The 20,292-nt window shown below is 36.6% G+C and overlaps 1 protein-coding gene across 1 annotated transcript in view; it reads right to left on the reverse strand.

Annotated features, from left to right (window-relative positions):
- Positions 1–20,292, reverse strand: part of LOC128641659 (glucagon receptor-like) — a 148,200-nt gene that overhangs the window by 74,557 nt on the left and 53,351 nt on the right. The window contains exons 4-5 of the mRNA XM_053694193.1: positions 18,630–18,690; positions 9,790–9,918 (exon numbers count right to left, since the gene is read on the reverse strand). Of these exons, the coding sequence (XP_053550168.1) occupies positions 9,790–9,918; positions 18,630–18,690 (190 nt within the window). The remainder of the gene's footprint in view (positions 1–9,789; positions 9,919–18,629; positions 18,691–20,292) is intronic.

The raw sequence follows: 20,292 nt of genomic DNA on the forward strand, positions 1-20,292 counted from the left end.
CCAGATGTTCTTGGCCTTCCTCCAAGCTTTCAATTCTAGAGCCTAGCTCATTAATGTCTTTCCTAATAGAGAGTATTTCAGATTTTATGAAGGTTTTCAAATCAGCGATATCCGATTTGGATGAGAGGGCAGAGACTGCACTTTGTATTTGGGACAGCTGGTCAAGGGAAGGTTGAGAGCTTGATGCAGGAGCTTGTGCTGCCATTATGACTGGTGGCTTGGTGCCTTCTTGCAATGGTTGTGATTCCAGCTCTTGTGGGGATAAAAAGAGCTTACTGAGGGTGTGTTTAGTGCTGTCTCTTTTTTGCACGTTCTGTTTGACTTTCTTGCTGCCATATGCAAGGGAGAGGCAAGTGTATTGTACTTGCTAGAGCTCTAAGTGGTTTGTTTAATGTCTCTGTTTAATGCTCCTGAGAGCTGTATGTGGTCAGCTCAATAATGGTCGTCTAAGAGCCCTGGTAGGTGGTATCTTCTTAGGGGTGGTGTTTGGCTACAGGTCTGTCATTATTCATCAGACTAACCTTCCTCATGAGCTATTTGTATATAGTGAGAAAGACATTACAATTCTAGACTGGCTCACTGTCCCCTTAGGTATTAAATTTCGCCTTGATTAGGTAGCAGGGGAGATCGAGTTTCAAGCAGCTGTATGCTCTGCTAACCCATGTGTGGCCTGTTTATGTATGGGGCCTTGATGGTGTGTATTGCAATTCTCACCCTGGGTGTTTGTTATGTCCTGTATACTGGTGCCACTCCCGGTTTGGGTTAGCTCTGAGTTGTCGCGATGGTGAGCATCTGTGCTGCTGCTCGCTCATGTGTGGCTTATGTCCGTACTAGATCCTGTTGGTAACGGTGACAGCTCTCACCTTAGAGGATTAGCGTCTGCAGAGGGTTATTCTCACTCACGGTCCGGGTCGGTTGTTGAACAGCATGACGGCATGGTGTTGTAGGCCTGATTCCAAGATGGCGACTGGACTTCATCTGACTGAGCGGCTATTATGTGCTGTCCGTTATAGTAATCAGCTGTAAGCCTTGCTAGCTCTCTTGTCAGCTATCTCCGGTGCCGGGTGGTTTGTTCCACTGGTATGTTCACTTTCTCAGAGTGCAATTAGGGGCCAAAGAAGAAAAAAAGGCTACGGAGCTTAACTATTGTGCAGTGATTTCCCTGCACGGCTACGCCCCACCTCCTACATTTCAGGTTTTTAACATTTTATTACTTTTTATTACTTATCTCTCCTAAACCCCACTGGGAGTGTAATTTATTCTGCTGGTTACGTTTCCACAGCCTTTTTATAGCCAATACTTAAAGGGACATAATACTCATATGCTAAATAACTTGAAACTGATGCAGTATAACTGTAAAAAGCTGACAGGAAAATATCACCTGAGCATCTCTATGTAAAAAAGGAAGATATTTTACCTCACAATCTCCTCAGCTCAGCAGAGTAAGTTCTGTGTAAAAAGTTATACTTCACCTGCTCCCAGCTGCAGGTAAAAAAAAATAAAAAATGAAGAAATGAACAGCAGCCAATCAGCATCAGCAGTGCTGAGGTCATGAACTCTTACTGTGATTTCATGAGATTTGACTTAACTCTCATGAGATTTCATAGTAAGCTTCCTTTACCTAATTGGTGAAATAATATGAGAGTTCACGAGGCTCATCCTTTCAGCTGTCCCAGGACATACACACTAAAATGCTGCTTAGAAATCCTTTACAATGGGAGGTGGCTACTGAGGAACTTTTGAGGTAAAATATCTTTCTTTTTTACATAGAGATGTTCAGGAGATATTTTCTAGTCAGCTTTTTACAGCTATGCTGCATCACTTTCAAGTGTTTAAACATTTGGGTATTATGGCCCTTTAAAGGAAAAGCCTTCTCCAGATTTTTTTTTGTTTAAAAGGATAGATAATCCCTTTATTGTCATCTTCCCACTTTTGCATAACATACACTGTTACATTAATATACTTTTTACCTCTGTGATTACCTTGTATCTAAGCCTCTGCAGACTGCCCCCTTATTTCACTTCTTTTGACAGACTTGCATTTTAGCAAATCAGTGCTGACTCAAATACCTCCACGGGAGTGACCACAATGTTATCTATTTGGCACACATGAACTAGCGCTGTCAAAATGCAGAGGTGGACTTCTAGGGCTTATAAAATAGCATATTTGCCTACCTAGGTTTACCTTTCAACAAAGAATACCAAGAAACAAAGCAAATTTAATAATAAAAATAAATTAAAAAGTTGTATCTAAGTTGTATCTTTAGACCGCTGCTTCACAACTTCTGTTTGCGGCGAGCATGAAGGCTCGCACGGAAACAGATAATTCATCCCCATAGAATCTAGATATGTTTTTTATTGGCTTGCGTAAAGGGTAGGGGTAGAAAAAAGTTGCATTAAACACAACATAAATAAACTTAAAAGTGCAGTTACACTCATATAAACACTATCTGATAAACATTTGTTTACAAAATGATCTAAAACGTTATAAGGGCTCAACGATATATAGGTATATATAGAAATATGTATTTACAATAGAAAATGCATTGTTCTATAAATGAAGACCATTGGAATGTGAAGTATTAATAGCTCCTGTCAGGTTAGCGTGCGAGTATAGGTGTTAGGTTTTTCTTCTGCGTTCTCCAAGAAGTTAATGCGGTCGTGATATTTGGTTAGTGCGTGTCGAGTTTCGCTCGCTCGCAAACTTATTACTTTCAACCTGTAATATGCACACTACCCGACACATGTAAATATCCTCAGTCTAGCAAACTTTACACCGGAATGGGAGCCCTAAAAAGTGATTCATTCCACATTTGCACAGTGACTATAGACTTTAAAAAGCTCACAAGATCACAATAGATGTTTAATTAATTAAATTAAAAAGTTAAATTCAAATTTGAAAAAAAAAAAAGATGAATTATTTATTACTATTTTAATTTGTATAGTGTGATCTTCATTAGCGGTCGGGCACTGCTTTTTGAATAGTATTTTTATGGGGTAAGGTAGTGGCTGGAAAATGTTTATCAATCACTGAGATACATGTAATTATAAGATAATTTTTACCTTGGCATCCTTTGTTGAAAAGCATAACTATGTTGGCTCAAGAGCAGCAATGCACTACTGGGAGTGAGCTGCTGATTGGTGGCTACACACATATGCCTTCTGTTATTGGCTCACCAGACGTGTTTAGCTTACAATAGTGCATTTCTGCTCTGGAGCTGAGGTTCATGATTTGTTTAGCTTCTTTGCAGGGGTTGAACACAAAGTTATATGTAAGCAATAGTGCAATCATAAAATGCTCTAACACATTGGGGTATTTTAATTTTGCACTGTTATGTTATGATGGTAAAATAGTGATCTTTCATTGTACTAATATTGTACAAAGAAATTACATTTGAACTTTTTCTCCAACATAGGGATAGATCGATTACGAGTGGCACGCTAACTGTTGAGCGCAAGCGATAAGGGGTACATTGTGGGTCTTTGCATGCATATTTTGCATTGAAAGTAAGCATGTTCGCTTAACTGTTACGCAAAACAAAAAAGTGTCACAAAACACATCAAATATACATTACAAAGTACAGTTACACAAAAAAACAGGAATACCGGTAGGTAAAAGTAAACGAAACTTCTCTTTATTCTTCCAAGGGTTAAAACATGGCACACAAGTTTAAAACAAGGCACAGACATTAGCACAGACTAGCCTGACGCGTTTCGGCCCCAAATGGCCTTATTTATAGACACTAATTGTCTTTTCTCACCTGAGAGGCTTTATACACCTCCCCACATTCTGATTGGCTGTCTGTGTTTTTACTCTATACCTTATACCTGTGTTAAGGATATAGCACTACCCACTCGTGACGATATTAGTGTAATTGCGAGTGAAAACCTGATGTTTGTTAGGTTACATGCACATGTCCTGAACGAAGCTTGTAAACCTTTGAACCTGGGGCTATTTGTAAACTTAATATATATAATATGTGTACAGCTTATATCGGCCTAAGTGTATACTGTAGTGCACTCTGTATGCTTAATAACATCAAATGCAAAGCTAGTATTATTTTAGTTGCAAGTATTTTCCCTAACCTATTGTTTACACTGCAAATACAAAAACAAAACTTGACCTAAAGTGAGACTATATATTGCCTGATCATAAGCCTGTCACTATATACACTACTTGTGTGAAACGCTAACAGGGGGATATTAAATGTGATCAAAGTACAGGTACACTTATAATAACACCATCTAATTAAAATTATTATTAACAAAAAAGTTATAAGTGCTAAAAGATAAGAGATCTCAGGTTTTAGAAAAAAAAGGCAGGTAAAGGGCTTTAACATAAAGATACATACATATACATGTCTAAATATGTTATTGTATGTATGTATGTATATATATATATATATATATATACGTATATATATATATGTACATATGTATTTATTTATTTATTTATATGTGTATATATGTATTTGCAGACAAATATACACATATAAATATGTAAATACACATGTATTCATATATAGTGCATTGTAGCCCTTTGCAGTCAAGTAGATGAAAACATGAAAAATCATATTTATGCAACATGCATGGTTAATAAAAAGTTTAACTGTGTTTGTACTGTAAATATTTCACTTCCCAGAGTTATTCACAATGGGGAATATGTTGTAAGCATTTTTAAATATATATTCTTAAATGTGTGTGTGTGTATATATATATATATATGTATACATATATAATTATAGAAAAAAAATATATATAGAAGTATGTATTTATGAATAAATAGAACATAATCTTCTATGTGAAGAATATTATGTGAAATGTTAATATTTCATGTTGGGTAAGCGCCCTCGGTTAAGCACAATCGGGTTTGAGCTTATATATGATAATATGAGCGCAACAAATAGAAGTCCTGTTTATTGTGCTCAAGTAATATTAAAGGGACAGGAAACCCCAACATTTTCTTTCATGATTTGGATAGAACATACAATTTTAAAAGCTTTCCAGTCTACTTCCATTATCAAATTCGCTTTGTTCTTTCTTATCCTTTGCTGAAGGAACAGCATTGCACTACTGGTAGCTAGATGTACACATCTAGTCAGCCAATCACAAGAGACAAATGTATGCAGGCACCAATCAGCAGATAGCTCACACTAGTAGGATATGTGCGTATTCTATTTTCAGAAGTGCTTCCTTCTCTTGGTATCTCTTCATGAAAACAGAAGTGATTTTAAAAGTGTCTTAAAATGACATGATTTATCTGAATCATGCAAGTGTTATTTTGACTTTCCTATACAACATTTATTCCCCCTTTGTTTAGGATAGCAGCATAAAATCTGTTTAATTATATTATCTGAAAGGGGTGACATACTCTAAAATCTTCCCCCCTTTAATGTGTTCCTTATTATCAAATTTACCTGCTATACCTATACTGAAAATATAAATACTGCAGTATTCTCTATAGAAAGGCTATGCAAACAATAGACAGCAACACAAATAAACCTCCCAGTGGGGAGTGGGAGAACCCAGCTAATTTTTAAAGTTGTTTCTGCATCTGCTTTTAATACAATGAACTATCACTAACTACTTTTCTGAGTATCGTGTCCCTTTAAAGGGACAGTAGACACCATGTCATTACAAGATGTTTCTGTAGTCTTGCAATAAATATATATAATAGATGAGTCTGCATTTTTGTGGGAATCCTGCAGTAGGAAAACTCTCAGCTTCCACTTGCATTATTTGGATGAACTAGCATAGACATGCAAGTGAGGTAGCCAAAGCTAGCCAGTAGCCACAGTCATTTTGTTAGCAGAATATGTATTGTTTTGCAGTTCCTCATCAGATCAAACCTGCTGAGTCCATTTAGGGAGATATATGCGGCAGCATTAGGCTGCAAAACCCAACATTTTCAGACATACATTATTGCAAAAAACACAATATCGTTTGCACGCAAACAATCGCGCTCCACTCGTAATCTATCCCTTTGTCTTTAGCACTGGGCTTATTTTCCTAATTACCAAAGATGACCATTTTTTTCCTTTGCTGTTACCACTGGATTTCTATCTGTCCGTCTATCAAGAATTGTTATTTATAAAAAGTAGCAGGAAGTGGAATGTCAGAAGCGCATCAGCTATGAGAATTATACATGGTACAGTCATTGGTAAAACTAAAATGTTATAGAATTAGAAGCATAAAATCATAGCTTGTCAGACAGTAATGATGATTCATAGACTGCTAGAAGTTATTCTAAATGGGGAAATAAGATATCCTGCAATGTATGGGTTTACTTTTAATGGGAAACTGAAGAAATGTATGCATATTACGTATTAGCAATTAAAGGGATATGAAAAAGCACCCATTTAGTAAAAACAAATATGTTAAAGGGACATGAAACCTAAAATGTTTCTTTCATGATTCAGATAGAGCATATCATTTTCAACAACTTTCCAATTAACTTCTATCACATTTTATTTGTTCTCTTTGTATCTTTTGTTGAAAAGGACCCATTGCTCAGGAGCGTGCACGTGTCTGGACCACTATATGGCAGCAGTTTTGTAAGAACGCTATCCATTTGCAAGAGCACTAGATGGCAGCACTATTTCCTGCCTTGCAGTGCTCCATACACCTACCTAGGTCTCTCTTCAACAAAGAATAACATGAGAACAAAGCAAATTTGATAATATAAGTAAAATGGAAACTTTTTTTTAATTTGTTTGCTCTGTCTGAATCACAAAAGAAAATGTTTAGGTTTCATATCCCTTTAAATCAAAGTAAACCTCAAAATAGCTTATGTTAACTTGATTCAGGGATACAGCATAGAATTTTAAACAACTTTCTAATTTACTTCTATTATTACATTTTCCTCATTTTCTTGGTATCTTTTGTTGAAAGGCAAAAAAATAAAATAAAATCCTTTTAAAATGATGAATAATACATATTCCAGTGGTTTCTATTAAGTATACAGTAACCCACTGCTTAGTGCTTTTTTTATTACAAAAATGAAACAGATTGTTTTATATCCCTTTAAGCGCTGTTTTCCGAATGATCTAGATGCATAATGTTTTTTTAGTGCTCTTAAATCTGTTCTTTTGTTATCAAATTGTCCATTGTTTTTGCTTTTGGCCAATTAATTGCAGACACTTATAATCTGCTATACAGAACACAAAAAGAGAAAAACGCTCAGCGTGAGAACGAACAATAATATAATAGCTTGTTCTTTGGCTAGTTACCACCCTAGGAGCTGCCTCATTTTGCTCAACATGGGCCTTTCACAGAGAAGAACTTTCCTGCAGTATATCAGTCTGGTCCTGACTTAAAGGGATACTAACCCCTCATTTTTTTCTTTCATGATTCAGAAAGAGCATGCAATTTTAAGCAAATTTCTAATTTACTCCTATTATCAATTTTTCTTTGTTCTCATGTTATCTTGATTTGAAAAAGCAGTAATAAAAGGTTAGGAGCCGGCCCATTTTTTAGTTCAGCACCTTGGTAGAGCTGCTGATTGGTTTTCTACATTTAGCCACAAATCAGCAAGTGCTACCCATGTGCTGAACAAAAAATGGTCTGGCTCTAAAGCTTACATTACTACTTTTTCAAATCAAGATAGCATGAGATCAAAGAAAAATTGATAATAGGAGTAAATAATAGGAGTAAATTTGAAAGGTGCTTAAAATCTCATGCTCTATCTGAATCATGTCCCTTTAAAAGGGACATGAAACCCAATTTTTTTCTTTTATGATTTAGAAAGAGCATGCAATTTTAAACAACTTTCTAATTTACTTCTATTATCTAATTTGCTTTATTCTCTTGATTTACTATGCTGAAAAGCATATCTAGATATGCTCAGTAGCTGCTGATTGGTTGCTGTACATAGATGCCTCATATGATTGGCTCACCCATATGCATTGCTATTTCTTCAACAAAGGATAGCTAAATAATGAAGCAAACTAGATAATAGAAGTAAATTGGAATGTTGTTTAAAATTGTATTCTCTACTTGAATCATGAAAGAATTTTTTTGGGTTTAGTGTCCCTTTAACAGTGCAGTCCAGCCCCGAAATACCAGACAATCCCTCTCTGAACGAGAGAAACAGCAAAACCACAGACGTACGTTTCGGCCTAGTTGGGACCTCGTCAGTGAGGTGCGGACATATTCTTCTATTTACACTGAGCAACAGGTCCACATCTGGTTTCCCGCATCAGCCTTAGGGAGACTACCCTTAGGGTCATAATTTTCATATACAAAAGGAGAGAAGCACTCAACCTGGGAAGAACAATAGCATAATATGCAGTAAAAAGGCGGGAAACTAGACGTGGACCCGTTGCTCAGTGTGCCTAGAGAGATATGGCTGCACCTCACTGAGGAGGCCCACACTAGGCCGAAACGGCATGCATAAAACATTGAAAAGACTTATAGATTCATTAACAGCATATGAATTTATAACAAAACAGTTATTGTAACTCAAGAAGATAAAGCAGATTAAAGTACCAGGGAGGATCCAAACTATTGGGAGACTTAACATATTTTGGTTGGGATAAGCATAAGTTCAAGTAGTCTCATTAGGATTCTTGGCTTTGAAAAATTCCCTTTGTTACCTATAACTTCAGACCAAGCTCTTCTTTGAGGTTTAGGGGGTATGGGTGCAACTTGAGAAGATGGCGGACAGGAAGAGGCAGGATTATCCACGGCAGTGATATCTAACTGATTGCGAAAGAGGGCCATGTCCATTGGGTCTTTGCATTCAAACTGTATCCCGTTTTTTGTGACCTGTATTGAAATTGGAAATCCCCATTTATAAAGGACTTTGATAGATCTCAAGTGAGCTGTCAAAGTGGAGAAATCTTTCAGTTTCTGTAAGGTCTAGGCAGAGAGCTCTTGATATAATTGAATTTGGGCTTCAAGATAGGAAAAAACTTGCTGAGTTTGTGCATAGTTGGAGATCTTGACTCTATATTTGAAGTTTTGTAAACAAATAATTATGTCTCAGGGGTGTTGAGTATCAGTGGGTTTAGGCCGTATAGAGCAATGCGCTCTTTCTAGTGGTATCTCTGAGATTTCTTTGGAATTGGCTGTTGCCAGTGATTGAAATAGTCCTTCAAGATATTCCTGTAGATTTTCTCCTGTTACAGTATTAGGAACTCCCCTAAACCAGAGGTTTGACGGGTTCTATTTTCCAGATCATCTAGCCTGGTTTCTATGTCTGAAATCTGTGATTGTTGGCTTGAGATAGTTTGAGACATTTTTGTCATGAAGTTCTTTGCGATAGTCTTCAAGGGCCTCTACTCTAAATCCCAGCTCATTAATTTCTTTAGTCAAGTGTGTACACTATTCTTTTATGCAAGATTTGACTTTATTAATGAGAGCTTCCATGGCTTTTAGAGTAACTGAACTATCTTCGCTAGGTTTTGGGGACACCAGAGAAGTAGATTGTGTCGCTGGTTCTTGGTTGTCAAGTGCAGCCTCATTCTCACAACCTGTAAGTTGTAAGTTTTGTCTGTTTGTTTAAAGTAAGTATTCACTGAGCCTATAAGGCGCCAGTAGATTTAATCTGTTTATCTAATTTAGAAGATTTACTAAGAGCTGTGCAGTCTTTTCATATGCACACTTCCTGAGGCACTAGCTATTATTGAGCATGTGCAAGACTTTACAGTGTGTATGTATTGTATATCAGTCTGTGATTGGCTGATGGCAATGGTTTACTATGAATATCTAAGCATATTGGGATTTAATTTGTGTTGAATGTCCCTTTAAGGGGTTAGGACAACACATGTCCTAGATGCCAACCACTCACCTTCAGGCTGGGGAGTGCTGGCCAGTCTAATGTAACACTCCTCCCTGTATCTCATCCACTCTTCAAAGGTCTTCTGTAGCACCTGACCTCCAGCTATCTGTGTGACAAAGGACAAAGATAAGATGACAACTAAACAAAAACAATAGTAAAATAGTATACATATCTGGTGAGCCAATGACAAGAGGCATATATAAGCAGGCACCGGCTCCCCGTAGTGCATTGCTACCCCTGAGTCTACCTAGGTATGCTTTGCACCAAATAATACCAACATAACAAGGCAAATTAGATAATAGAAGTACATTTTATTATTATTATTTTTAAATGGTGTGGTTTCTGAATTATGAAAGAAAGTTTTTGGTCTACGTTTCCATTTAAAATAACATTGAATTTTTAATTGACCTTTGGGTTATAGCATCCTAAATACATCATTTTGCTCTATGTGGTGATTTATTTTTGATCTTACTCATTAGTGCAATCCTCTTTTTTAAATAAATATTCATTTAACTTTTTTCTTTCTGAAACATCAACTAATTGTGAAGATATAACAAATTGTCACAAATACGCACCTTCTCCTGAATACCACTACTAATATCAATAATAAATATGTTAAAGGGACAGTCTAGTCAAAATGAAACTTTCATTATTCAGATAGGGCATGATATTGTAAACAACTTTCCAATTGACTTTTATCAACAAATTTGCTTTGTTCCCTTGGTGGTATTTTTGAAAAGATAAACCTAGGTAGGCTCAAACTGATTTCTAAACCGTTGAAAACTGCCTCTTAGCTCAGAGCATTTTGAAAGTTTTTCACAGTTAGACAGTACTAGTTCATGTGTGTCATATTATTATTATTATTATTAACAGGTATTTGTAGAGCTCCAACAGATTCCGCAGCGCTATAAACATAGTTGGTATACAGGGTAACATTTATAGGGATCAAATGGCTAGAGGGCCCTGCCGAGAGTTGCACTGTTGCAGTCAACTCTTATGAAGGTGATCTACAAACAGCTGGGCTCATAGGCTTACATTCTAAGGGGTTTAAGGGGAAAGCAATGGAGTTAGGAAAGGTTAGTGTTGGTTGTATGCTTCCCTGAATAGTAGAGTCTTTAGGGAGCACTTGAAGCTGTTAAAACTAGGGGAGAGTCTTGTGGAGCGAGGCAGGGAGTTCCACAAGATGGGGGCCAGTCTGGAGAAGTCCTGTAAACGGAAATCTGAGGAAGTAACAAGAGAGGAGGAGAGTAGGAGATTGTGAGCAGAGCAAAGGGACGGGAGGGAGAGTATCTGGAGACAAGGTCTGAAATGTAGGGGGGAGCAGTGCAGTTAAGGGATTTTGTATGTCAGAGTGAGGATTTTGTGTTCAATCCTGGAGGCAAGAGGAAGCCAGTGAAGGGATTGGCAGAGAGGTGCAGCAGATGAAGAGTGACGTGTAAGGAAGATATAGATTAAAAAATTGTGCTCACTCCCGTGGAGTTATTTAGGAGTCTGCACTGATTGGCTAAACTGTGTGTCTGTCAAAAGCACTGAGATAAGTGGGCAGTCTGCAGAGGCTTAGATACAAGATAATCACAGAGGTAAAACAAATATTGATATAACTGTGTTGGTTATGCAGAACTGGGGAATGGGTAATAAAGGGATCATCTATCTTTTTAAACAATAGTGTAGACTGTCCCTTTAAACAAAACAGGCCCAATAACTGACCCCTGAGGCGCACCACTAGTGACATCTCTCTTATTTAGTCTGCCATCTATCAGTAAAGGCACACTAAACCCACATTTTTTCCTTATTGATTCAGATAGAGCAGGCAAATTTAAGCAACTTTCTAATTTACTCATGTTATCAATTTTTATTTGTTCTCTTGCTATCTTTATTTAAAAAGCACTAATGTAAAGCTTAAGAGCCAGCCCATTTTTGGTTCAGATCCTGGGTTATGCTTTCTTATTGGTTTGCTAAATGTAGCCACCAATAAGCAAGCACTATCCAGGCTGCTGAACCTACAATGGGCTGGCTCCTAAGCTTTAAATTCCTACTTTTTAAATAAAGATAGCAAGAGAATGAAGAAAAAATGATAATAGGAGTAAATTAGAAAGTTGCTTACATTTGCATGCTCTATCTGAATCATGAAAAAAAATCCCTTTAAAGTGACAATGATATCAAAATTAAACTTTCATGATTAAGACGAAACATGCAATTTTAAACATCTTTCTGATTTATTTCTAATTGAATTTGTTCTCTTGGTATCCTTTGATAAAAAATTATACCTAAGTAGGCTCAGAAGCAGCAATACACTACTGGGATCTAGCTTCTTGTATATGGTGGCTACTTGTATATGCCTCTTGTCATTTGCTCACCTGATCATTTCAGCTAATTCCTACTAGTGCATTGCTGCTTCTTCAACAAAGAAAACCCCAGCGGTAATTACACTGGAACAGAGGATTCTGGGCAATGATATGTAAATGAGTCACCATACAAATTACAGTCAAATATCTTGTAAACATTTTTCTCATCAGCTTTTTTGATTGTTCAACTGCCATAATAATTACCAACAAAAAGTATCAGTAATTACTGACTGAGCCACATAAATGACATGCAAAATATTATAGTGAAATAGACACAATACATATAATAAGTCTAATCGTCTAGCACTCATTATAGAGTGATTTCTATCTGCGCTGCTTTATCTAAAGATTTATGTCTTGTTAATTGGTATAATGAGCAATCTCAGATAATTGACAATCTTCTCACTGACCTTCTGAGCATAATTAGTGAAATAAACAGATCTAGTTAGGTCTAAATAGAAGTCACTGTGAGATATTTTTGTTAATACGACCATCATATTTTTGTGTAAATTGTACTATTTTTTTAATTTTAATTTTAATTGATTTGTCACGAAATTATCATGTTAGAAGATGTTATTAATATAATAATATCTTCTGGATGGGTTTTATGATTTCATAGATAACAGTTGTACTAAAATATTTTGTACTAGATTACAAGAGGAGCGTGAATTTATGTATGTATTTATGTGTGAATTTATGTATGTATGAACCAATGTATGTATTGGGTACTTGTAAAGCGCGGCTAATCACCCGTAATGGTCTCAGGGTGCTGCTAATTTAATCGATCTCGGAAGGATGAAAGGCTGAGTGTACCTCGCCGGGGATCGAACCTGCAACACTCAGCCAAAGTGCATTAGCATGCTGAGCTATCGGTCCAGCCATCAGCAGCTTCTGAGCCTATCTAGGTATATTTTTCAACAAAGGATATAAAAGAGAACAAAACAAATTGGATAATAGAAATCAATTGGAAAGTTGTTTAAAATGGTATGTTCTATCTGAACAATGAAAGAAAAATGTTGGGTTTCATGTCCCTTTCAGCAGCTACAGATAACTATTTTATATTTAAAGGGACATTGTACACTAGATTTATTCTCTGCATAAATATTTTGTAGTTCACCCATTTATATAGCACATATGGGAGTGTGTTTGTAACAATGTATAGTTTTGCTTATTTTTTAAGAACATTGTGCTAATTTTCAGACTCCTAACCAAGCCCCACTGTGTAAGATGTATACGCGCGTGGACAGCACTGTGGAATATGTTGGCGCTTCATAAATAAAGTATAACAATAATAATGATAGACTCCTGCTGGCTCCGGTTTATGTTATCTGTCTTTCCATATACAGGGACATAGGGAGGAGGGAGTTTCTGCCCTTATTGTTTTTTTCCAGCCCATTTCAGTGGGTGTCCCAGCCTAACCTCGTCAACAATGCTAAACTGGAAGCTTCTATGTATGTTTTAAAAAGGTTTTATACAGGATTTTTTATATCAGTATCTGTGCATAGTCTTCTTTATAGTAGTGTCTATTACATGCAGTTATATGAAAATCGGTGTATACTGTCCCTTTAATGATAGAAAAAATACATTTATGTTATCACATTAAATTCTTTTCGGTTACTCTGATTTATTTTAACTATAATAGTTAATATCTGCATGATATAACACGCTGATAATGGGGGGCAAATCAGTAGTGGCTCTGGATAATGAATCAATCGGTGTTGACAATATATAAATCACAAACCTGGAAGGAGGATGACCTGTTTTCTTATTCACCATTCTACCAAGACTGATACTAGAATGTCTAACAGGGAAAAATAATTATACTGTATAATGATGCCAAATATCTCTACACTGAAATAGGACATGTTGAGCTAAATAAGGAGTATGACCATCTATACACTTTAATGTATAGGTATGGTGTAGCGTAAACAGATAATAGGCACATGATATTGCGCAAATCTGACTTTAGATAGATAAATAAATAAATCTGAAGGCTGCTAATGTTTTGCAGAAAGCGCAGGCGGTGAGAAGTTTTAGCAAGAAGCTTCCAGGGGTTCTGGCTGACCTGCACTCTCAGTTTCAGGGGAGTCCCCTCCCAATATAGCCAATAGGCCACCACATATGGCCCATATTGTAAAGCTCAAGACAGCAAGAAAATAAATAAAAGATTAAGTAAAATTTATGTCATACACCACATTTGTGCCCACCACTGCAGGGGCACCCTAAGGCGATCGCTCGTCTGCCTCTATTGTAGCACTGGCAGTGCTCTGTATAGCAAGATAAGCAGCTCTTAAAGAGATATGAAACCCAAAAATTATCTTTTGTGATTCAGATTAAACAAATGTAAAAAGAAGTTTCCAATTTACTTCTATTTTTAAATTTGCTTTGTTTCCACGTTATTGTTTGTTGAAGAGATGCATATGTCAGTGTGTGGAGCACTACAAAGCAGGAAATAGTGGTGCCATCTAGTGCTCTTGCAAATGGCTAACATTCTTGCAAAACTGCTGCCATATAGTGCTGCAGACACATGCACACTCCTTAGCTTACCTACCTGCTTTTCAACAAAAGATATCACAAGAATGAAAATAATTTAATAGAAGTACAATAGCTGTTTAAAATCACTTGCTCTATCTGTATTATGAAAGAAAAAAAATGTCATTTCATGTCCCTTTAAGATAAAATGTGCCTTTCTAAAAATCTTTGAGGGACCTTGGGATACTGACGAGACTTCTTAGATAATCTCGAAAGGCCAGAGAACTTTAGATTATCGGGCCCTATATTTCTAACACATTAAGGGCTAAGTGATGAGTGGAGTGCTATTTTGCACTCATGTGTTAACTTCTCTAGACGGAGGCTTTTTGCGGGTGGTCATGTTGCGCTCATGTTACAAATCGATTGTAAAAACTTGTGCGCCAACCTGACTGCGTTTATTCAAGAGCGCTAAATCCAACGTGAATTATGAATACGTCACATTCCAATGTTCTTCACATAGAAGAATATATTCTATTTATTTTTAAATAAATATCTATATATACGTGTATATATATATATATATATATATATCAGAGCATTTTTTAGTAAAATATATATCAATAGTCGTCTTCACCACGTCTAGATGCGTAAATGCATTAAGTTGCTGCCATGTGATTGGCCGATTAGCAATTTGTGTTACCAAGCTATTGAACAGGTGTACCTAATAAAGTTTCTGGTGAGTGTATATATATATATATATATATATATATATATGTGTGTGTGTGTGTGTGTTAAAGCCCTTTGCAGCCCTTTTTTCAAACACCTTATACCATATATTTTTGAGCCCTTATAACTCCTTTATTAAATGTTTTTAATAAATAATTTTTATCTGACAGTGTTTATATGAGTGTAACTGTACCTTTACATGTATTTATGCTGTGTATAATGCAACTTTTTTTTTCTTCCCCTACCCTTTAGGCGAGCTCTGAAGTTGCGCTAATTGGAAGAGCGCAAATCTTGATTGCATTCTCGCATTCGTGTTTACTTTAAACTTGTAATATGCACGCTATTTCCATCATGCGCAAAAAGCAAAAAAACCCTGTTATTATTTGTGCCCTATAGTTAGTGCTTCACTCGTAGTCTAGCTCTAAATGGTGAAGCTGGATATATAAAATGCAAGAAACAAGAAAAAATGTGTATTCCCTTTTAATGTCCCTTTAATTATTTTTCTTATTTCTTGCATTTTACATCCAGCTAAACAGCACTCAGAAGGTTTTGTATTTGGATTACAAAATGAGGCAAATGTTTGCTAGCAAAATTGACAGTTTTTAAAAGGTTTAACTGCAATTATTTTGTTTGCAGATCTTTTACAACGCAGTGATTCATTTTTGATGCATTATTAAAAATATACTTTAAAGGGACATTATACACTAAATTTTTCTTTGCATAAATGTTTTGTAGATGATCCATTTATATAGCCCATATGGAAGTGATTTTGTAAAAATGTATAGTTTTGCTTATTTTCAAATAACATTGTGCTGATTTTCAGACTCCAAAGCAAGCCCCGCAGTTTTAGATGTATACTGATGTATACAGAGTTCAGACTGCTTCTGTTTGTATAATGGGTATTTTTAAAAGCAAGGGAGTCCCAGGATAATCTCATCAACAGTGCTAAATTGGGAGCTTCAATTTAAGTTTTTATACTATATTTTTATATCAGTGTCTGTGCATATTATTCTTAATAGTAGTGTCTATTACATGCAGTTAAATGAAAATTGGTGTATACTGTCCCTTTAATGTCCCTATGAAGGGACACTACTGAAAAACAAATATGTAATTTGTGTGAAAGAAGAGCATGTAGATTTTATTTTTCAGAGGAAAAACTGTAAAGTAAAATATGCTTATATCTAATTTGAAACTAGTACAGTAATATCAATTGCAAACTTTCTAATAGCTATCAACTAATAATCTTTCACAGGAACTGCTAATCAGTAACTTACTTTTTAAACTAGCTGTGCCATTCTTATACCCCGCGCTCCGGCCGCCCACTTTAAAACTCATATTTTTTGTTTAAATTGTTCTTCAATTACTGCTCTGGCTTCATAAATAGTGCCGAATGGCTAGAGCGCCAATTGGAGAACAGTTGAAAGCATTAGCTCACAAAAATATAAATTTTGAAGTGGGCGGCTGGAGCACTGGGTATTAGAATGGCACGGCTGGATTAAAAAGTAAGCTACGGCTGATCTTTATTAGAAGTGATCAATTAAAGTCCCTGTAAAATATCTCTTAGATTCCAGACCTGATTTTAAAACATGTCAAGTTTACCATCACTTTAATACAAAGTCCCTTTAAGGGCTATGTAGCTTTATGAGTCTTCCAACCACTGAGAATCATTTTATTTCCCCCATTTGGCGTCCAGCTTGTGGGGCACGCAACGATTGGAGGAAGCCAGATTTGTCATTGATATGCTAAATACAATAGGAGATGCGAGCAGAGGAGCGGCGGTCTGTTTACCATAATGCAATGGTAAACATTTTTAAAAAGAAGCCGTCTTTGTAAGGTTTAATGAATTAAAGTGTCCCATGTTTTTAAGATTTTTATTCAGATACTGGGCAGTAATTAATTAAACTTTACAATCACTTTAAATTTCCTAATGTAAGAATATTTTATAGTATTAAATTGCCTGTGTGCTACAAGTTGTTTTCATGTTAAATGCGGCAGATCTCACTGCCCTCTGCAACACCACCATACAGATTAAAATCTGCAAACTAAAATTCACACGATCTTCACATGTGAAAACTGACAGTAAAAAATATTAATTAACACAATATTTTAAAGTATTAATGCACTAGATTTCTATTGCTACAGTCCATTAATAGAAAACACTTTTTCATCCTTAAAGGGACACTCAATCAAAATGAAACTTTCATTATTCAGATACAGCATGCTATTTTAAACAACTTTCCAATTTACTTCCATTAACAAAATGTGCACAGTCTTTTTATATTTAAATATTTTGAGCCACCAGCTCCTACTGAGCATGTGCAAGAATAAGTGTGTATGCATTTGTGAATGGCTGATGGCTGTCACATGGTACGTGTATGCATTTGTGATTGGCTGATGGCTGTCACATGGTACAGGGGGAGTGGAAAAATACATAACTTTTAAAATTGTCAGAATAAAAATCTACAACTCATTTGAAGTTCAGACTAAGTGCTATTGCAATTGTCTTATTTATCTTGCATTTGTTGATTATGCAAATCTACTGTGTTGACTGATCCTTTAAAGAAATATTAAACAGTGCTCATTTGGTAAAAACAAATATGTTAAACCAACGTACATATAAAAAGAAAAATAGCAAATAACTTACTTGTTTTCATGAATAATTATCACTTAGAAATTATCAGTGTAGCCCCTGCCCCCAGTGTTTTAAGAGCAGAGGATTTTGAAAACCTAAATTGTTATTCTGTCAGTTTTTGCCCTGGGCATGAGCAATTCTGACTCACTGTTATCTTGTCTATTCACTAGTCTAGAAGTTTTATGATATCAGGCTAAGGTAAAGCTTCCTGCAAACGCCTCCTCCTCCATGTAGGGCTGTGACCGGAAGCACAAATGTAGTGTAAAAATAAATAAAAGGTCCATTTAAATAGATAATATATAGCTCAATGATTTATATTAAGTATAAGCAACTGCTTAGCGCTGTTTTCATTACAATAATGAAACAGACTGTTTAATATCCATTTAAGTAGGATTTATAAATAACTAAAAAAAAAAAAAATATTGCAAAGTATTAATTTGCCTCCACCAGGGTACTGTATAATACCAACCAGCTGGTAAAATATTATTTGGAGAATGAGGTGGGAAGTTGATAAGCGTCTCTATAACTGATTGGTTTTCAAAGAGTTTTGAAACTGTGGGAGGGTAAGGGAAGTGGGGGGGGGGGGGGCAGAAAGAAATTTATATAACATGAAAGTCTGGCATTGTTGCAAACTGAGTAACAAATACTGGTTACCAACTTTAGTGGTCACTCACCTCTGTGACACACATTGTGCAGACAGCAAGGAGAAATAACTTGTGAACTCTTCTCATGTAGCTGTAGAGGAAATAAATGTAAGAGAATTGTAGTCCTATAGTCACTGTTGCACCTCTAACCCATCTCACACACCAGCTAAATATAAACCCCAAGAGACCTCCAGCCCATCTCACATTCACACCCATCTGCAAATAAACCCCGAATAGATTACAGACCTCCAGACCATCTCACACTCACACCCATCTGCAAATAAACCCAGAATAGATTACAGACCTCCAGACCATCTTACACTCACACCCATCTGCAAATAAACTCTGAATAGATTACAGACCTCCAGACCATCTCACACTCACACCAATCTGCAAATAAACCCCGAATAGATTACAGACCTCCAGACCATCTCACACCACCTGCGGATAACCCCAACTAGATAAGAGACCTCCAGGCCATCTCACACTCACACCACCTGCAGATAACCCCAACTAGATAAGAGACCTCAAGACCATCTAACACCACCTGCAAATTAACCCCAACTAGATAAGCAACCCCCAGACCGTCTCACACTCATCACCTGCAGATAACCCCCCAACTAGATAAGAGAATTTAAGACAATCTCCCACCAACACGACCTGCAGATAAACCCCAACTAGACAAGAGACCCCCAAACCATCCCATCTTACTCTCACCACCTGCAGATAAGCCGCAACTATAGATAAGAGTCCTTTAGACCATCTCACACTCACACCACCTGCAGAAACCCCCCCAACTAGATAAGCGACCTCCAAATCGTCTCACACCACCTGCAGATAAACCCCAACTAGGTAATTTACCTGCATGTTGCAGACCATACTATCTCAAACTCTTATCACCTACAGATAAAGCCTCACTAGATAATTGACCTGCATGTTGCAGACCATCCTATCTCACATTCTTATCACCTACAGATAAAGCCCCACTAGATAATTGACCTGCATGTTGCAGACCATCCTATCTCACACTCTTATCACCTACAGATAAATCCCTACTAGATAATTGACCTGCATGTTGCAGAGCATCCTATCTCATACTCTTATCACCTACAGATAAAGCCCCAATAGATAATTGACCTGCATGTTGCAGACCATCATATCTCACACTCTTATCACCTACAGATAAAGCCCCAATAGATAATTGATCTGGATGCTGCAGACCATCCTATCTCACACTCTTATCACCTACAGATAAAGCCCCAATAGATAATTGATCTGGATGCTGCCGACCATCCTATCTCACGATCTTATCACCTACAGATAAACCCCAATAGATATTTGCTCTGGATGCTGCAGACCATCCTATCTCACGATCGTATCACCTACAGATAAACCCCAATAGATAATTGCTCTGGATGCTGCAGACCATCCTATCTTACACTCTTATCACCTACAGATAAACCCCAATAGAAAATTGATTTGGATGCTGCAGACCATCCTATCTCACACTCTCAGCACCTGCAGATAAAACCCCAATAGATAATTGATCTGGATGCTGCAGACCATCCTATCTCACAATCTTAGCACCTACAGATAAACCCCAACAAGATAAGAGACCCCCAGACTATCTTAGGCCACCTGCAGAATCCACAACTAAATAAGGACCTCCAGACCATCTCACATCACCTGAAAT

The sequence above is a fragment of the Bombina bombina genome, chromosome 11 (genome assembly GCF_027579735.1).
Source record: "Bombina bombina isolate aBomBom1 chromosome 11, aBomBom1.pri, whole genome shotgun sequence".
NCBI classification, from domain to species: Eukaryota; Metazoa; Chordata; class Amphibia; order Anura; family Bombinatoridae; genus Bombina; species Bombina bombina.